This window comes from Triturus cristatus, chromosome 11 (genome assembly GCF_964204655.1).
Source record: "Triturus cristatus chromosome 11, aTriCri1.1, whole genome shotgun sequence".
In the NCBI taxonomy this organism is placed as follows: domain Eukaryota; kingdom Metazoa; phylum Chordata; class Amphibia; order Caudata; family Salamandridae; genus Triturus; species Triturus cristatus.
The window spans coordinates 1157641905-1157659853 of NC_140594.1; the positions used below are offsets into that span (position 1 = coordinate 1157641905).

The 17949-nt window shown below is 55.7% G+C and overlaps 1 protein-coding gene across 1 annotated transcript in view; it reads right to left on the reverse strand.

Annotated features, from left to right (window-relative positions):
• Positions 1 to 11912: 11912 nt before the first annotated feature.
• LOC146788631 (putative cation-transporting ATPase 13A4) overlaps positions 11913 to 17949 on the reverse strand; it is a 404095-nt gene continuing 398058 nt past the window's right edge. Inside the window, exon 30 of the mRNA XM_085635803.1 lies at positions 11913 to 13793. Coding sequence (XP_085491929.1) covers positions 13524 to 13793 — 270 coding nt within the window. The 3' untranslated portion in view covers positions 11913 to 13523. The remainder of the gene's footprint in view (positions 13794 to 17949) is intronic.

The following is a 17949-nucleotide window of genomic DNA, read 5'->3' on the forward strand; positions in this document are numbered from 1 at the left end:
TACATCCTGGCCCTACGCAATCAGACCCGGCGCTTCAGAGGGATGGCCAAGGCGAACCTCGAGGCCAGCCAGGAGGACATGAAGAGGTGGTATGATCACAATGCCTCCTCCGTTGAGTTCGAGCCTGGGCAACAAGTATGGGTGATGTCCCCCACCGAACCATGTGCCTTGCAGGATAAGTGGACGGGGCCCTTCAAAGTGGTCGAGCGCAAAAGCCCCGTCACTTACCTCATCGACCTGGGGACCTCCCGGAACCCCCTCCGGGTCCTCCACACCAACCGACTCAAACCACACTTTGTGCGCTCAGAACTCAGCCTCCTGATGGCTACGGACAGTGGGGCAGAGGAAGACACCGAACCCCTTCCGGATCTTCTGAAGACTCAGGAGAATGACGGCTCCGTGGACGGGGTCCGGCTATCTGACGCCCTCACTTCGGAGCAACGCCAGGGCTGCCGAAACCTCCTGCTGCTGTTCGCTACACTGTTCTCCCTCACCCCCGGGGTCACCCCTTGGTGTTTGCACGACGTGGACACCGGGGACAGCCCCCCTGTCCGACACCGGGCCTACCGCGTACCAGATCGGGTACGGGCCTGCATACAGGAGGAAGTGGCCAAGATGCTCACAATCGGGGTCATCGAGCCCTCGGACAGTCCCTGGGCCAGTCCGGTGGTATTGGTTCCCAAAGCCGCTGCCCCCGGCACCGCACCTGAACTGAGATTCTGCGTCGACTACCGGGGCTTGAACGCTGTCACCCGGACCGACGCTCATCCGATTCCCCGAGCAGACGAGCTGATCGACCGGCTGGGGGCCGCCCGCTACCTTAGTATCTTCGACCTAACAGCGGGCTACTGGCAGATCGGCCTCACACCCAGGGCTCAGGAACGGTCAGCCTTCTCTACCCCCGATGGCCACTACCAATTCAAGGTCATGCCCTTCGGCATGAAAAATGCCCCCGCCACGTTTCAACGCCTCGTGAACCAGGTCTTGGCGGGGCTCGAAGAGTTCAGCGCTGCCTATCTGGACGATATCGCTGTATACAGCCGCCACTGGCCCGACCACCTCCGTCACCTCCACGAGGTCCTACAGGCCCTCCAGCGGGCCGGCCTCACAATTAAGGCCGGCAAGTGCCAAATTGGCCAAGTGTCTGTGACCTACCTTGGGCACCAAGTGGGAAGCGGGCTGGTGGCCCCGCTACAACTTAAGATTGCTGCCATCCAGTCCTGGCAGCCCCCCGTCACCCAGACCGAGGTCCGAGCCTTCTTGGGGCTCACCGGCTACTACCGGCGGTTCGTGAAAGACTATGGCAGCATCGTGGGGCCCCTCACGGGTCTCACGTCCAAGAACCAGCCGAAGCGGATTAACTGGACCCCCGATTGTCAAGCGGCCTTCGAGAAACTGAAGGCCGCCCTGTGCACCGCCCCTGTGCTCCAGGCCCCCGATTACAGTCGGGAATTCGTAGTACAGACCGACGCCTCCGACCACGGCATCGGAGCCGTCCTTTCTCAGTTAAACCCAGAGGGTCATGACCAGCCGGTGGCCTTCATCAGTCGACGTCTCCTGGCCCGAGAACAGCGCTGGAGCACCATTGAGAGGGAGGCCTTCGCAGTGGTGTGGGCCCTCAAAAAGCTCCGGCCTTATCTCTTCGGTACCCACTTCCGGGTACAAACCGACCATCGACCCCTGCAGTGGCTGATGCAGATGCGGGGAGAGAACCCAAAACTCTTGCGCTGGTCCATTTCCCTGCAGGGAATGGACTTCACTGTGGAGCACCGGCCCGGCCAAGACCACGCCAACGCGGATGGCCTGTCCCGCTTTTTCCGCCTCGACGAAGAGAGTCCCCAAGGAGATGGGTGACTCTCCCCGCCTTCAGCTGGGGGGGACGCATGTTGGACAGGCCACACGAAGGGCTTGCTCCCTCCCCGCACGACAGGGCCCGAGCCCCGGCCCTCCAGGTGTTACCCACAGAAACAACCCGCACCCCGTCCCCAGACGGGACTCCGGCCCCCGGACCTCTCTGTATCATGGGGCCGAACCACTACCGGCTCCCTCGCCCGGCCCGGCCGCCATCTTGGACACTTGACCACGAGGCCGCGTGGCCTCAGCTCGACCCTAACCCTGGGCCTGGCCAGGCCCCGACATCCCGGCACCACCATCCACCCAGGAGGTGAACGGACCACTTGGCAGGTCGATGGGAGAAAGAAGTGTCGATGGCTCTCCCCCGCCAGGTGCCGATCGCCCCCCAGCTCCCCCGGGCGCTGGCTCCACCCCCCTGCTGGGTGTCTGGACTCCCTCATCCCGGACCTCCCGACCTCCAAGTGCGAGGGTCCGGACATCAAAGGGCGCCAGACCTATAACTGGGGCAGCTCCAGAGCAGGAAGGCAGTTGTATCCTGGAGTCGAGAGACACCGAGAGAACTCAGCCTTGACGGACTACTGGCGCTGCCGTAGCCCGCTCTTGTGAACCATCGTCCTGCCTGCTGGCGCTGCCGCGGCCTTCTACAACATCCATCCTCGTCGGGACCTGCTGGCGCTGCCGCGGCCCGTTGTAACGACCATCCTCACCGGGACCTGCTGGCGCTGCCGCGGACCGTACATCGACCATCTTTCCGGGACCTGCTGGTGCTACCGCGGACCGTGTACCGACCATCTCCACCGGGACCTGCTGGCGCTGCCGCGCCCCGTACCAACTAAGCTCGAGGATTGTGAGCTAATCATCATCTCATCCAAACTACCTGACTGGTAGACAGACTGTCCCGCTACCCCTTACCCTGCTTTGAGAGACTTGAATCGAGGGGACCCCTGAGTCCAGACCTCCTTGTACCATTCAACCGTACCCTAAGAAGTGCTTATAAAGAACCCTGAACCTTATCCGTGTGTGGTATCCGTCTGTGGGGGGGGAAAGTTACTTGTCTGTACGATCGCTGGAGACGGCTCTCCCCGGAGACCTCTCCTCCTGACCCCGGCCGACCCTCCCGGTCCGTCTATCCTTTCTAACACCCCCCATAAAGCACCCCTCCATCGTGCCTTCATACAGGGCTCCTCCATCGAGACTCCATACAGGGCACCTTTGTCAAGACTCGATACTGGGCGCCTCTGTCGAGACTCCATACAGGGTGCCTCTGTCACATCTCCATACAGGGTGCCTCTGTTGTGCCTCCATAGAGGACGCCTCAGTCGAGCCTCCATACAGGCCGCCTCTGTTGCGCCTCCATACAGGGCACCTCTGTTGCACCTCCATACAGGTTGCCTCCGTCGAGCCTCCAAACAGTGTGCCTCACTCGAACCTCCATACAGGGTGCCTCAGTTGAGCCTCAATACATGGCGCCTCCATACATGGCACCTCTGTCAAGCCTCCATATAGGGTGCCTCTGTCATGCCTCCATACAGTGAGCCTCCATGCAAGATGCTTCTGTCTTGCCTCCATACAGGGCTGCTCCGTTGCGCTTCCATACAGGGCGGCTCCATCGCACCTTGGTACAGGGCACCTCTGTTGCGCCTCCATACAGGGCACCTCCATCATGCGTCCATACAGGGCACCTCCATCGAGCCTCCACTCAGGGTGACTCTGCTGTGCCTCCATACAGAGTGTCTCCGTCACACTTCCATACAGGGCACCTATGTCGCACCTCCATACATGGCACCTCCGTCGAGCCTCCATACAGGGCCCCTCCATACAAGACCCTCCATCGCGCCTTCACACGGCTTGTCCGTCGAAACTCCCTACAGGGCGCCTCTGTCCACACTCTATAGAGAACGCCTCAGTCGAGCCTCCATTCAGGGCGCCTCAGTCGAGCCTCCATTCAGGGCGCCTCAGTCGAGCCTCCATTCAGGGCACCTCAGTTGAGCCTCCATTCAGGGCACCTCAGTTGCACCTCCATACATGTTGCCTCCGTCGAGCCTCCATACAGGGCGCCTCAGTCGAGCCTCCATACAGGGCGCCTCAGTCGAGCCTCCATACAGGGCGCCTCAGTCGAGCCTCCATACAGGGCGCCTCAGTCGAGCCTCCATACAGGGCGCCTCAGTCGAGCCTCCATACAGGGCACCTCAGTCGAGCCTCCATACAGGGCACCTCAGTCGAGCCTCCATACAGGGCGCCTCAGTCGAGCCTCCATACAGGGCGCCTCAGTCGAGCCTCCGTACAGGGTGCCTCAGTCGAGCCTCCATACAGGGCGCCTCAGTCGAGCCTCCATACAGGGCGCCTCAGTCGAGCCTCCATACAGGGCGCCTCAGTCGAGCCTCCATACAGGGCCCCTCTGTCGCGCCTCCATACAGGGCCCCTCTGTCGCGCCTCCATACAGGGCCCCTCTGTCGCGCCTCCATACAGGGCCCCTCTGTCGAGCCTCCATACAGGGCCCCTCTGTCGCGCCTCCATGAAGGGCCCCTCTGTCGCGCCTCCATACAGGGCACCTGCATTGCGCCTCCATATGCGGTACCTCTGCCATGCTTCCATACATGGTGCCTACATTTAGGGCACCTCCGTCAAGCCTCCATACAGGGCTCCTCTGTCGCACCTTTATACGGGGCATGTCTGTTGCTCTTCCGTAGAGGGTGCCTCCATTAAGCCTCCATACAGGGTGCCTCTGCTGTGCCTCCATACAGGGCCCCTCCATACAGGGCACCTCTGTCACGCCTCCGTAGAGGGCGCCTCTGTCATGCCTCTATACAGGGCACATCCATCGAGCCTCCATATAGGGAGCCTCCATACAGGGTGCCTCCATACAGGGTGCCTCTGTTGTGCCTCCATACAGGGTGCCTCTGTTGTGCCTCCATACAGGGTGCCTCTGTCGTGCCTCCATACAGGGCGCATTTGTCATGCCTCCATACAGGGCGCATTTGTCATGCCTCCATACAGGGCACCTCCATCGCGCATCCATACAGGATGCCTCTGCCATGCTTCCGTACATGGAGCCTCCATATAAGGCGCCTCCATCAAGCATCATACAGGGCTCCTCTGTCGCGCCTCCATACAGGGCACGTCTGTTGCACATCCATAGAGGGTGCATCCATACAATGTGCCTTTGCTGTGCCTCCATAAAGGGCCCCTACATACAGGGTGCCTCGGTCACGCCTCCATACAGGGTGCCTCGGTCATGCCTCCATACAGGGAGCCTCCATACATGGTGCCTCTGTTGTGCCTCCATACATGGCGCCTTTGTCGTGCCTCCATACATGGCGCCTTTGTCGTGCCTCCATACAGGGTGCCTCTGTTGTGCCTCCATACAGGGTGCCTCTGTTGTGCCTCCATACAGGGTGCGTCTGTCGTGCCTCCATACAGGGTGCCTCTGTCGTGCCTCCATACAGGGTGCCTCTGTCGTACCTCCATACAGGGTGCCTCTGTCGTGCCTCCATACAGGGCGCATGTGTCATGCCTCCATGCAGGGCCCCTCCGTCACGCCTCCATACAGGGTTCCTCCGTCGCGCTTCCATACAGGGCACGTCTGTCGCACCTCCATACAGGGCACGTCTGTTGCACCTCCATAGAGGGTGCCTCCATACAGTGTGCCTTTGCTGTGCCTCCATAAAGGGCCCCTACAGACAGGGCACCTCGGTCACGCCTCCAAACAGGGTGCCTCATAATGCCTCCATACAGGGTGCCTCCATTGAGCCTCCATGCATGGCGCCTCCATGCAGGGCGCCTGTGTGGTGCCTCCATGCAGGGCGCCTCTGTCGTGCCTCCATTCAGGGCACCTCTGTCTTGCCTCCATACAGGGCTGCTCCGTCGCGCCTCCATACAGGGGCCTCTGTTGTGCCTCCATACAGGGCCCCTCCATCGAGCCTCCATACACGCTGCCTCCATACAGGGTGCCTCTTGATTCATGGTTTGTTCTCTGCTCGGCTACCATCATGGCCCTCCATGCTGAGTCTCCTTGGGGCTGCCATTGTATCCAGACCTCTGTTGAGGGAACTGCACTTTGTTGTCCTCAACATCTCCTAATGTCCGAGTCCTGATCCACACAGCCTATCAGTGGAGAATAATCAAATAATAGCCTTTTCTCCTACATCTGAGTACACTGGCTGCACTGATATTCTTCTATGAGCAGCACCGGGACATCCCCTTGGGGCGGCTGTTAGCGCTTTACAAATACGAAACATTCATTCATTTAGATGCCAATACTCTGAAACATTGCCATGTGCAGGGCTCTAGCCATTGCTCTGAGGCCAGAAGAAGGCTGGGTGATCTTAGACATATTAAGGTTTAAAGCTTCATTTAGAGGGGTGCAGTTGTCGCTTCCTGCACAAAACCAATCCTGCCTACAGCACAGGTACCCTTGCACCATGGTGCAGGGTGCCTTCGTTGGCGCTAGGCTGCCAAAATGGGTGCCAACACAAGGGGACAGGACCACAATGTCGTATTGGATAAATATGTTGCATTTTTGCCGTTTCCCTGTGATGCCGGGCAGCGCAGCAAGGTGACTTGCTGCGCTGCGCTGCACTGCACCACAATGTTCGTAAATATGTCCGCAGCACCAGAACGTTACGTTTGGCCCTGTAGGCCTTACTACAGTGACACAGGCCTGTTCACTCCTATTGATCACTACACCGTATGTTGCCGCCACCGCGCTTGTGCTGCTTATCTACTGGTAAAATAAGTAGCCTTTCGCCATCATGAGGGTAGTGCTCTGGAAGCTGCCATCATGAGGGTAGTGCTCTGGACACTGCCATCATGAGGGTAGTGCTCTGGACACTGCCATTATGAGGGTAGTGCTCTGGGCAGTGCCACCATGAGGGTAGTGCTCTGGACACTGCCATCATGAGGGTAGTGCTCTGGACACTGCCATCATGAGGGTAGTGCTCTGGACACTGCCATTATGAGGGTAGTGCTCTGGGCAGTGCCACCATGAGGGTAGTGCTCTGGACACTGCCATCATGAGGGTAGTGCTCGGGGCACTGCCATTATGAGGGTAGTGCTCTGGGCACTGTAATCATGAGGGTAGTGCTCTGGGCACTGCCATCATGAGGGTAGTGCTCTGGACACTGCCATCATGAGGGTAGTGCTCTGGGCAATGCCATCATGAGGGTAGTGCTCTGGACACTGTAATCATGAGGGTAGTGCTCGGGGCACTGCCATCATGAGGGTAGTGCTCTGGACACTGCCATCATGAGGGTAGTGCTCTGGGCACTGCCATCATGAGGGTAGTGCTCTGGGTACAGCCATCATGAGGGTAGTGCTCTGGACACTGCCATCATGAGGGTAGTGCTCTGGACACTGCCATCATGAGTGTAGTGCTCTGGGCAGTGCCATCATGAGGGTAGTGCTCTGGGCACTGCCACCATGAGTGTAGTGCTCTGGGCACTGCCATCATGAGGGTAGTGCTCTGGGCACTGCCATCATGAGGGTAGTGCTCTGGGTACAGCCATCATGAGGGTAGTGCTCTGGGCAGTGCCATCATGAGGGTAGTGCTCTGGGCACTGCCACCATGAGTGTAGTGCTCTGGGCACTGCCATCATGAGGGTAGTGCTCTGGGCACTGCCATCATGAGGGTAGTGCTCTGGGTACAGCCATCATGAGGGTAGTGCTCTGGGCAGTGCCATCATGAGGGTAGTGCTCTGGACACTGCCATCATGAGGGTAGTGCTCTGGGCACTGCCATCATGAGGGTAGTGCTCTGGGCACTGCCACCATGAGGGTAGTGCTCTGGGCACTGTAATCATGAGGGTAGTGCTCTGGGCACTGTAATCATGAGTGTAGTGCTCTGGGCAGTGCCATCATGAGGGTAGTGCTCTGGACACTGCCATCATGAGGGTAGTGCTCTGGGTACAGCCATCATGAGGGTAGTGCTCTGGGCACTGTAATCATGAGGGTAGTGCTCTGGGCACTGTAATCATGAGGGTAGTGCTCTGGGCACTGTAATCATGAGGGTAGTGCTCTGGGCAGTGCCATCATGAGGGTAGTGCTCTGGGCACTGCCATCATGAGGGTAGTGCTCTGGGCACTGCCATCATGAGGGTAGTGCTCTGGGTACAGCCATCATGAGGGTAGTGCTCTGGGCACTGCCATCATGAGGGTAGTGCTCTGGACACTGCCATCATGAGGGTAGTGCTCTGGGCACTGTAATCATGAGGGTAGTGCTCTGGGCACTGCCATCATGAGGGTAGTGCTCTGGACACTGCCATCATGAGGGTAGTGCTCTGGGCACTGTAATCATGAGGGTAGTGCTCTGGGCACTGCCATCATGAGGGTAGTGCTCTGGGCACTGTAATCATGAGGGTAGTGCTCTGGGCACTGCCATCATGAGGGTAGTGCTCTGGACAGTGCCATCATGAGGGTAGTGCTCTGGGCAGTGCCATCATGAGGGTAGTGCTCTGGACACTGCCATCATGAGGGTAGTGCTCTGGACACTGCCATCATGAGGGTAGAGCTCGGGGCACTGCCATCATGAGGGTAGTGCTCTGGACACTGCCATCATGAGGGTAGTGCTCTGGACACTGCCATCATGAGGGTAGTGCTCTGGGCACTGCCATCATGAGGGTAGTGCTCTGGGCACTGCCATCATGAGGGTAGTGCTCTGGACACTGCCATCATGAGGGTAGTGCTCTGGGCAGTGCCATCATGAGGGTAGTGCTCTCGGCGCTGCCATCATGAGGGTAGTGCTCTGGGCAGTGCCATCATGAGGGTAGTGCTCTGGGCAGTGCCATCATGAGGGTAGTGCTCTGGACACTGCCATCATGAGGGTAGTGCTCTGGACACTGTAATCATGAGGGTAGTGCTCTGGGCACTGCCATCATGAGGGTAGTGCTCTGGGCACTGCCATCATGAGGGTAGTGCTCTGGGCACTGCCATCATGAGGGTAGTGCTCTGGGCACTGGCATCATGAGGGTAGTGCTCTGGACACTGCCATCATGAGGGTAGTGCTCTGGGCAGTGCCATCATGAGGGTAGTGCTCTGGGCACTGCCATCATGAGGGTAGTGCTCTGGGCAGTGCCATCATGAGGGTAGTGCTCTGGACACTGCCATCATGAGGGTAGTGCTCTGGGCACTGCCATCATGAGGGTAGTGCTCTGGGCACTGCCACCATGAGGGTAGTGCTCTGGGCACTGTAATCATGAGGGTAGTGCTCTGGGCACTGTAATCATGAGTGTAGTGCTCTGGGCACTGCCATCATGAGGGTAGTGCTCTGGGCAGTGCCATCATGAGGGTAGTGCTCTGGACACTGCCATCATGAGGGTAGTGCTCTGGACACTGCCATCATGAGGGTAGAGCTCGGGGCACTGCCATCATGAGGGTAGAGCTCGGGGCACTGCCATCATGAGGGTAGTGCTCTGGACACTGCCATCATGAGGGTAGTGCTCTGGACACTGCCATCATGAGGGTAGTGCTCTGGGCACTGCCATCATGAGGGTAGTGCTCTGGGCACTGCCATCATGAGGGTAGTGCTCTGGACACTGCCATCATGAGGGTAGTGCTCTGGGCAGTGCCATCATGAGGGTAGTGCTCTGGGCGCTGCCATCATGAGGGTAGTGCTCTGGGCAGTGCCATCATGAGGGTAGTGCTCTGGGCAGTGCCATCATGAGGGTAGTGCTCTGGACACTGCCATCATGAGGGTAGTGCTCTGGACACTGCAATCATGAGGGTAGTGCTCTGGGCACTGCCATCATGAGGGTAGTGCTCTGGGCACTGCCATCATGAGGGTAGTGCTCTGGGCACTGCCATCATGAGGGTAGTGCTCTGGGCACTGGCATCATGAGGGTAGTGCTCTGGACACTGCCATCATGAGGGTAGTGCTCTGGGCAGTGCCATCATGAGGGTAGTGCTCTGGGCACTGCCATCATGAGGGTAGTGCTCTGGACACTGCCATCATGAGGGTAGTGCTCTGGGTACAGCCATCATGAGGGTAGTGCTCTGGGCACTGCCATCATGAGGGTAGTGCTCTGGGTACAGCCATCATGAGGGTAGTGCTCTGGGCACTGCCATCATGAGGGTAGTGCTCTGGGTACAGCCATCATGAGGGTAGTGCTCTGGGCACTGTAATCATGAGGGTAATGCTCTGGGCACTGTAATCATGAGGGTAGTGCTCTGGGCAGTGCCATCATGAGGGTAGTGCTCTGGGCACTGCCATCATGAGGGTAGTGCTCTGGACACTGCCATCATGAGGGTAGTGCTCTGGGCAGTGCCATCATGAGGGTAGTGCTCTGGGCGCTGCCATCATGAGGGTAGTGCTCTGGGCAGTGCCATCATGAGGGTAGTGCTCTGGGCAGTGCCATCATGAGGGTAGTGCTCTGGACACTGCCATCATGAGGGTAGTGCTCTGGACACTGTAATCATGAGGGTAGTGCTCTGGGCACTGCCATCATGAGGGTAGTGCTCTGGGCACTGCCATCATGAGGGTAGTGCTCTGGGCACTGCCATCATGAGGGTAGTGCTCTGGGCACTGGCATCATGAGGGTAGTGCTCTGGACACTGCCATCATGAGGGTAGTGCTCTGGGCAGTGCCATCATGAGGGTAGTGCTCTGGGCACTGCCATCATGAGGGTAGTGCTCTGGGCAGTGCCATCATGAGGGTAGTGCTCTGGACACTGCCATCATGAGGGTAGTGCTCTGGGCACTGCCATCATGAGGGTAGTGCTCTGGGCACTGCCACCATGAGGGTAGTGCTCTGGGCACTGTAATCATGAGGGTAGTGCTCTGGGCACTGTAATCATGAGGGTAGTGCTCTGGGCACTGCCATCATGAGGGCAGTGCTCGGGGCACTGCCATCATGAGGGTAGTGTTCTGGGCACTGCCATCAGTGCCATCATGAGGGTAGTGCTCTGGGCACTGCCATCATGAGGGTAGTGCTCTGGGCAGTGCCATCATGAGGGTAGTGCTCTGGACACTGCCATCATGAGGGTAGTGCTCTGGGCACTGCCATCATGAGGGTAGTGCTCTGGGTACAGCCATCATGAGGGTAGTGCTCTGGGTACAGCCATCATGAGGGTAGTGCTCTGGGCACTGCCATCATGAGGGTAGTGCTCTGGGCACTGTAATCATGAGGGTAGTGCTCTGGGCACTGCCATCATGAGGGTAGTGCTCTGGACACTGTAATCATGAGGGTAGTGCTCTGGGCACTGTAATCATGAGGGTAGTGCTCTGGGCAGTGCCATCATGAGGGTAGTGCTCTGGGCACTGTAATCATGAGGGTAGTGCTCTGGGCACTGCCATCATGAGGGTAGTGCTCTGGACACTGTAATCATGAGGGTAGTGCTCTGGGCACTGCCATCATGAGGGTAGTGCTCTGGGTACAGCCATCATGAGGGTAGTGCTCTGGGCACTGCCATCATGAGGGTAGTGCTCTGGGCACTGCCATCATGAGGGTAGTGTTCTGGGCACTGCCATCATGAGGGTAGTGCTCTGGGCACTGCCATCATGAGGGTAGTGCTCTGGGCACTGCCATCATGAGGGTAGTGTTCTGGGCACTGCCATCATGAGGGTAGTGCTCTGGGCACTGCCATCATGAGGGTAGTGCTCTGGGCACTCACAGTAGGGGTACTCATCCAGAATCATTGGAGACGTGTTTTTTTATCCCAAGCCTGCTTGCTGCAGAGCGCAGAGCGTGATGCGTTTGAGGCGGCGTTGATGGGATCAGAGAGTTGGAGCAGATTATGCGATTGTACCAAGTGGATTTCAGACATGTTTAATGGACCTGTGTGTACTGGACTGACTGAGATGGGTGGCAGTGACCTATTTTCTGGATTTTTTTTTCCAGAACATGGCACATGGATAGGCTTTGTAGACCCCCTGCCACTAAGGACTTTGTTGACGTGCCACCCTGCGAAGGAAAGGCAACTGGACTTAAACCACCCTGCACCCCACTTATTAATATCTGAGAGATGCGTTTCTGGTAACGACCACTCCTATGAAATGTCACCGGATAATTAGTGGAAATTAAACACCCTTTCGTTATGGAAAGAGACACTCAAGCTCACTATGTAGCCTGTGAAACAGTATAAAGATTTATTTTTAAAATCAAAACCCTCAAGTCTTTCCTAGTGCATAGAATATGAAGAGACTACTATGGATATAAACAATACAGTAGCAGCAAAATTCACCAGATTCTTGAGAAGCAGAGAGCGTTGTGACATATTGCTAAAATAATAAACATTTTTTATGTCCGAGTTTACAATCCCACCCTCGTTTTTCAGGGTAACTGAAGTGATCTTAGCACCAAAGAAGGGCTCTAATTCGGGTTTCAAAGATGGTTCACCCCCTCTTACCGCGTCTGAACAGACACCCTGTGTTCAGTAGGACACCAGTGTCTGCTATTCTCGTCAGTGTTGGCTGGCAGGCATGCGAGCTCATGAAAGGAGGCGAAATGTGTCCCCCAGTAGCCTTCAGCAGTGAAGGGGGGACAGTTCTGCAGGGTCTCCGTTCTAAGTGTCTGGCACAAAGTCCCTCATTATCCCTCACACTCTGCTCTTAGCTGGTATAAAACACCTGATCATGGTTAACCCTTTCAGAATAAACCACCGGCAGAGAAGGCCTCGGCACCCTTTCACTTGCGTGCAGTCTGCAGAAGCATGACAGCATGAGAAAGTCATAAAATAAAGCGCCAGCTTGCAGAGCTCAGGCCATCAATCCCTGGTGAAATACAAACCAGAAGCCGCTTCTGTGAAGCAAACCTATCCCTTCTCAGTTGATGCACAAATCACGAAAACAGAACTCAATATACCAGACGATTACTTGTGCCCAAGATGCACCCATGACACATAGTGGAACATATCCCTGGGTTAGTACAAATCATGTTAACGTCTAGAGACAGAGGAGTTTTACCTAACTCACATGAACAGTAATAAAACATTATGTAAAATTCAGATTCAAATTGAATATTAAAATTATTCCTTCAATCCTACTTTAAAAACTCACGGTTTTATCTATGAGGCCACTGTAATCTACAAGAATAAAATACTCCATCTTATCTGCAATGCATGTGCAGGGCAAACTATATTCTGTCTCTGCAAAGGTCTGCATTGCTGCATAACATGTGTTGTTTACTCCTTCAACAGTCACCAAAGCAAAAAAAAAACGTCCACCACGTAGCTTCCGATGCTGGGTGGTGGTTCCAGTCTCAGGCTTCCGTTGCTGGGTGGTGGTTCCAGCCTCGGGCTTTGGTTGTTGGGTGGTGCTTCCAGCCTTGGGCTTTGGCTGTTGGGTGGTGGTTCCAGCCTCAGGCTTTGGTTGTTGGGTGGGGGTTCCAGCCTCAGGCTTTGGTTGTTGGGTGGGGGTTCCAGCCTCAGGCTTTGGTTGTTGGGTGGGGGTTCCAGCCTCAGGCTTTGGATGTTAAGTGTTAGTTCCAGCCTCGGGCTTTGGTTGTTGGGTGGTGGTTCCAGCCTCAGGCTTTGGTTGCTGGGTGGTGGTTCCAGCCTTGGGCTTTGGTTGTTGGGTGGTGGTTCCAGCATTGGGCTTTGGCTGTTGGGTGGTGGTTCCAGCATTGGGCTTTGGCTGTTGGGTGGTGGTTCCAGCATTGGGCTTTGGTTGTTAGGTGGTGGTTTCAGCCTCAGGCTTTGGTTGTTGGGTGGGGGTTCCAGCCTCAGGCTTTGGTTGTTAAGTGTTAGTTCCAGCCTCGGGCTTTGGTTGTTGGTTGGTGGTTCCAGCCTTGGGCTTTGGTTGTCTCGCCGTTGTCGAAGACAGGGTTGCTGTGGACCTCCATGTTGCAGTTGATGTCCTTGCTGCTGGTGTCTGCATACTCTACTGTCTTCACCGGGGGCCACTCAGGATCGGCTTCCAAGGAAATGCGCATCTTTTTGTAGTTACTGCCCGGCTTCACTCTGAAAATCCTTTTCAGCCACTGCCAGAGTTTCCGGTTGTCAAGGACCACATCCTGCAAAGAGGACACATTGTGATATGTTAGAGAGGGGGTCTCTTGTTGAAACTGTTTAGTAGTCTGAGCTCTAATGATCTGAATGCAGGAAGCTGTTTAAGGCAATTACAACATAGATCTGTGATGCTGTAGCTGTCCAGAAAACAACGACCATATGAACACAACCAAGACTGCTCTCAAAATGGACCCTTCACCACTACCTCCTGCATGACACCCAGATCCATATAATGTGCCTGTGCCTCCCCTCTGCTCTCCACCACCTTCTCACTTAGGGAGCGCTCAAGATATCCAAGCTGTGGGCAGTGACAGGACTTGGTGGAAAATAGAACACGTCTCATCCACCCCTCTCTGTTCTTCACCCTCATCTAAACTGTGAGAAAACAGGATGTACAGAAAATGGTTATAAACTTTCTTCCCAATTTAAGGATTCGGTTGTCTTACCATTGTCGTCTGCAACATCTTCAAGCCTGCTGTCTTGTGCAGAATCACAGAAACACTCTACCATGATAGCCTGGGAAAAAAGTCCCATCATATCAGGAGAACTTCTAATTTAACTGCTGGTAGTGAACGCCCATTTGTTTGCACACTCACAGATGTGTCTCAAATATTTTGCCACATTGTGTGGACATTGGTTGAAGCAGAGTGAAGAGTGACCCTCAATGTAGCCTGTGAGATGCAGGTAAGAGAAGCCTGGGGTAGGAAAGACCATCTGCAGATCTGGCAAATGATCATTTGTGAACCATCTGCTAACAGACTACCCAAGGGAATCTTCTGCCAGGCTGGTGTTCGGGTGGTAAGGGAAAATTAGGAGGAATGAGATCCTTACCCTGAGGCCCTGGGTGGGAGCATCTGGGAAGGAGGAAGGACAACTGCAGGAACCTCGGGTGGAATGAGATCCTCACCCTGGGTGGTTCAAAGTGGGAGCATCTGGGAAGGACGAAGGACACAGATGCACGAACATCGGGTGGAATGAGGGGCTTATCCTGCGTTGTACACGGTGGATGAATTTAGGAAGGAGGAAGGACAGTCTTCATTCCCTGTTTCTGCTGGAGTATGAGGTAGAAAATAGGCCTGCGTCCAGAAGTATATCTTTTCAAGCTCAATAAGAAGTACAGGGGAGATAGGTCTGTGGGGGGTTCGCGGGGCCGCTGATGCTGCGTCTCCAGCCAACACAGCTGACATAACTGTTTAGAGGGGATGGGGGTGGGCAGTGGTTGTAAGATGATGGGAGGTGGGCAGTGGTTGTAAGATGATGGGAGGTGGGTAGTGGGTTTCAGAGGATGGGAGGTGGGCAGTAGTTGTCAAAGGATAGGAGTTGGGCATTGATTGACGGAGGATAGGTGGTGGGCAGTGGTTGCAGAGGGTGGGAGGTGTGCAGTGGTTGTAAGATGATGGGAGGTGGGTAGTAGGTTTCAGAGGATGGGAGGTGGGTAGCAGTTGTCAAAGGATAGGAGTTGGGCAGTGATTGTCTGAGGGTAGGAGTTGGGCAGGGATTGTCTGAGGATAGGAGTTGGGCAGTGATTGTCTGAGGGTAGGAGTTGGGCATTGATTGTCAGAGGATAGGTGGTGGGCAGTGGTTGGCAGAGGGTAGGAGGTAGGCAGTGGTTATCTGAGAATAGGAGTTGGACAGTCATTGTCATAGTGTGAGAGGTGGGCAGCGGTTGTCAGAGGGTGGGAGGAAGCAGTGTTGTCAGAGGAAAAGGAGGTGTGCAGTGGTTGCAGAGGGTGGGAGGTGGGCAGTGGTTGTCAGTAGATCGGATGTGGGCAGTGACTGCCAGAAGATAAGAGGTTGGCAGTGGCTGTGAGGGGCTACGAGTTGGGCAGTGTTTGTCAGAGTGTGGCCAGTGGGTAGTGGTTGTCAGAAGGTACGAGGTGGGCAGCTGTTGTCAAAGAGTAGGAGGTAGGCAGTGGTTGTCAAAGGGTGGAAGGCGGGCAGTGGTTGTTAGAGGATAGGAGGTGGGCAGTGGTTGTCAGAGGGTAGAATATGGGCAGTGGTTATCAGAGGGAAGGATATGGGCAGTGGGTGTCAGGTATGCAGTTGGTGTCAGAGGATAGGAGGTGGGTAGTGAGTGTCAGGATGTGAGGTGGGCAGCGGTGGTCAGAGGATGGGAGGTGTACAGTGGTCATCAGAGGATAGGAGGGGCAGCAGTTGTCAGAGGATTGGAAGTGGGCAGGAGGTGTCAGAGGGTAGGATATTGGCAGTGGTTGTTAGAGGGTAGGAGATGGGCAGTGGGTGTTGGAGATGGGCAATGGGTGTCAGAGGGTAGGAAGTGGGCAGTGGTTGTCTGAGGATAGGAAGTGGGCAGTAGTTGTCTAAGGATAGGAGGTAGGCAGTGGTTGTCTGAGGGTAGGAGGTGGGCAGTCGTTGTCTGAGGGTAGGAGGTGGGCAGAGGTTGTCTGAGGGTAGGAGGTGGGCAGTGGTTGTCAGAGGGTGGGAGGTGGGCAGTGTGTGTCAGAGCATGTGAGGTGGGCAGTGGTTGTAAGATGGTGGGAGGTAGGCAGTGGTTGTCAGAGGATAGAAAGGTGCAATGGGTGTCAGAGGGTGTGAGATTGGCAGTGGTTTTCAGAGGATAGGAGGTGGGGAGTGGTTGTTGGAAGATAGGAAGGGAGCAGTGGTTGTCTGAAGGTGGGAAGTGGGCAGTGGTTGACAAAGGATAGGAGATGGGCAGTGGTTGTCAGATTTTGGAGATGGACAGGAGTTGTCAGAGGGAAAGAGGTGGGCAGTGATTGTAAGAAGGTGGGAAGTGGGCTGTGGGTTTCAGAGGGTGGGAGGTGTGCAGTGATTCTCAGAGGGTAGGAGGTGAACAGTGGTTGTCAGAGGATAGGAGGTAGGCAGTGGTTATCCGAGAATAGGAGTTGGACAGTCGTTGTCAGAGGGTGAGAGGTGGGCAGTGGTTGTCGGAGGGTTGGAGTTGAGTGGGAGGTAGGCAGTGGGGTTTAGAGGATAGGAGGCAGTCCGTGGGTGTCAGAGGGTAGGTGGTGGGCAGCGTTTGTTACAGGGTAGGAGGTGAGCAGTGGTTGTCCGAGGGTAGGAGGTGTGCAGCGGTTGCAGAGGGTGGGAGGTGGGCAGTGGTTGTAAGGATAGGAGTGGGAAGTGGGTGTCATGGGATAGGAGGTGGGCAGTGGTTGTCGGGGGTGGGAGGAGGACGGTGGAGGTGGACAGCAGTTGTCAGAGGGTGGGAGGTGGGCAGTGGTTTTCAGAGGATAGAAGGTGGGCAGTGGCTGTCAGAGGGTGGGAGTTGAGCAGTGTAGTCAGAGGAAAAGGAGGTGTGCAGTGGTTGCAGAAGGTGGGAGGTGGGCAGTGGTTGTCAGTGGATCGGATGTGGGCAGTGATTGACAGAAGATAAGAGGTTGGCAGTGGCTGTCAAAGGATACGAGGTGGGCAGTTCTTATCAGACAGTGGCCGGTGGGTAGTGGTTGTCAGAAGGTATGAGGTGGGCAGCTGTTGTCAAAGAGTAGGAGGTGGGCAGTGGTTGTCAGAGGGTAGGAAGTGGGCAGTGGTTGTCAGAGGGTAGGAAGTGGGCAGTGGTTGATATCCACTGCCCACCTCCCATCTTCTGACAGAGGCCAGGAGGTGGGCAGTGATTGTCACAGGGTAAGAGGTGGGCAGTGGTTGTCAGAGGATAGGAGGTGGGCAGTGGTTGTTTGATTATGGGAAGTGGGTAGCGGTTGTCAGAGGGTGGAAGGTGGGTAGTGCTTGTCAGAGGGTGGGACCTGGACAGTAGTTGTCAGAGGATAGGAGGTGGGTAATGGTTGTCAGAGGGTGGGACGTGGGCAGTGGTTGTGAGAGGATAGGAGGTGGGCAGTGGTTGTCATAGGGTGGGACCTGGCCAGTAGTTGTCAGAGGGTTGGAGTTGGGCAGTGGTTGATTTATAAGACATGGAGTTTAGAGCAGAGGACATCCTAAGGTACCAGATGCAGGTGCGGGGGCACACAAGTGGTGTCTTCATCTTCAAAGAAAAACACTACTATTTGTAGGATGGTTCTCATGCAAACATGTACTTGTGCTGTGGAGGGGGTGAAAATATTGTATCGCAGGTGATATGTGTCACCTCCACAAAACCTTGCAGGTAAATCCCTAAAAAGTGTCAGAGTGCCAAGCGAGAAAATGCAAGCAAGCCATTTCACTCTCCTTCAGAACTCTATATGACAAGTT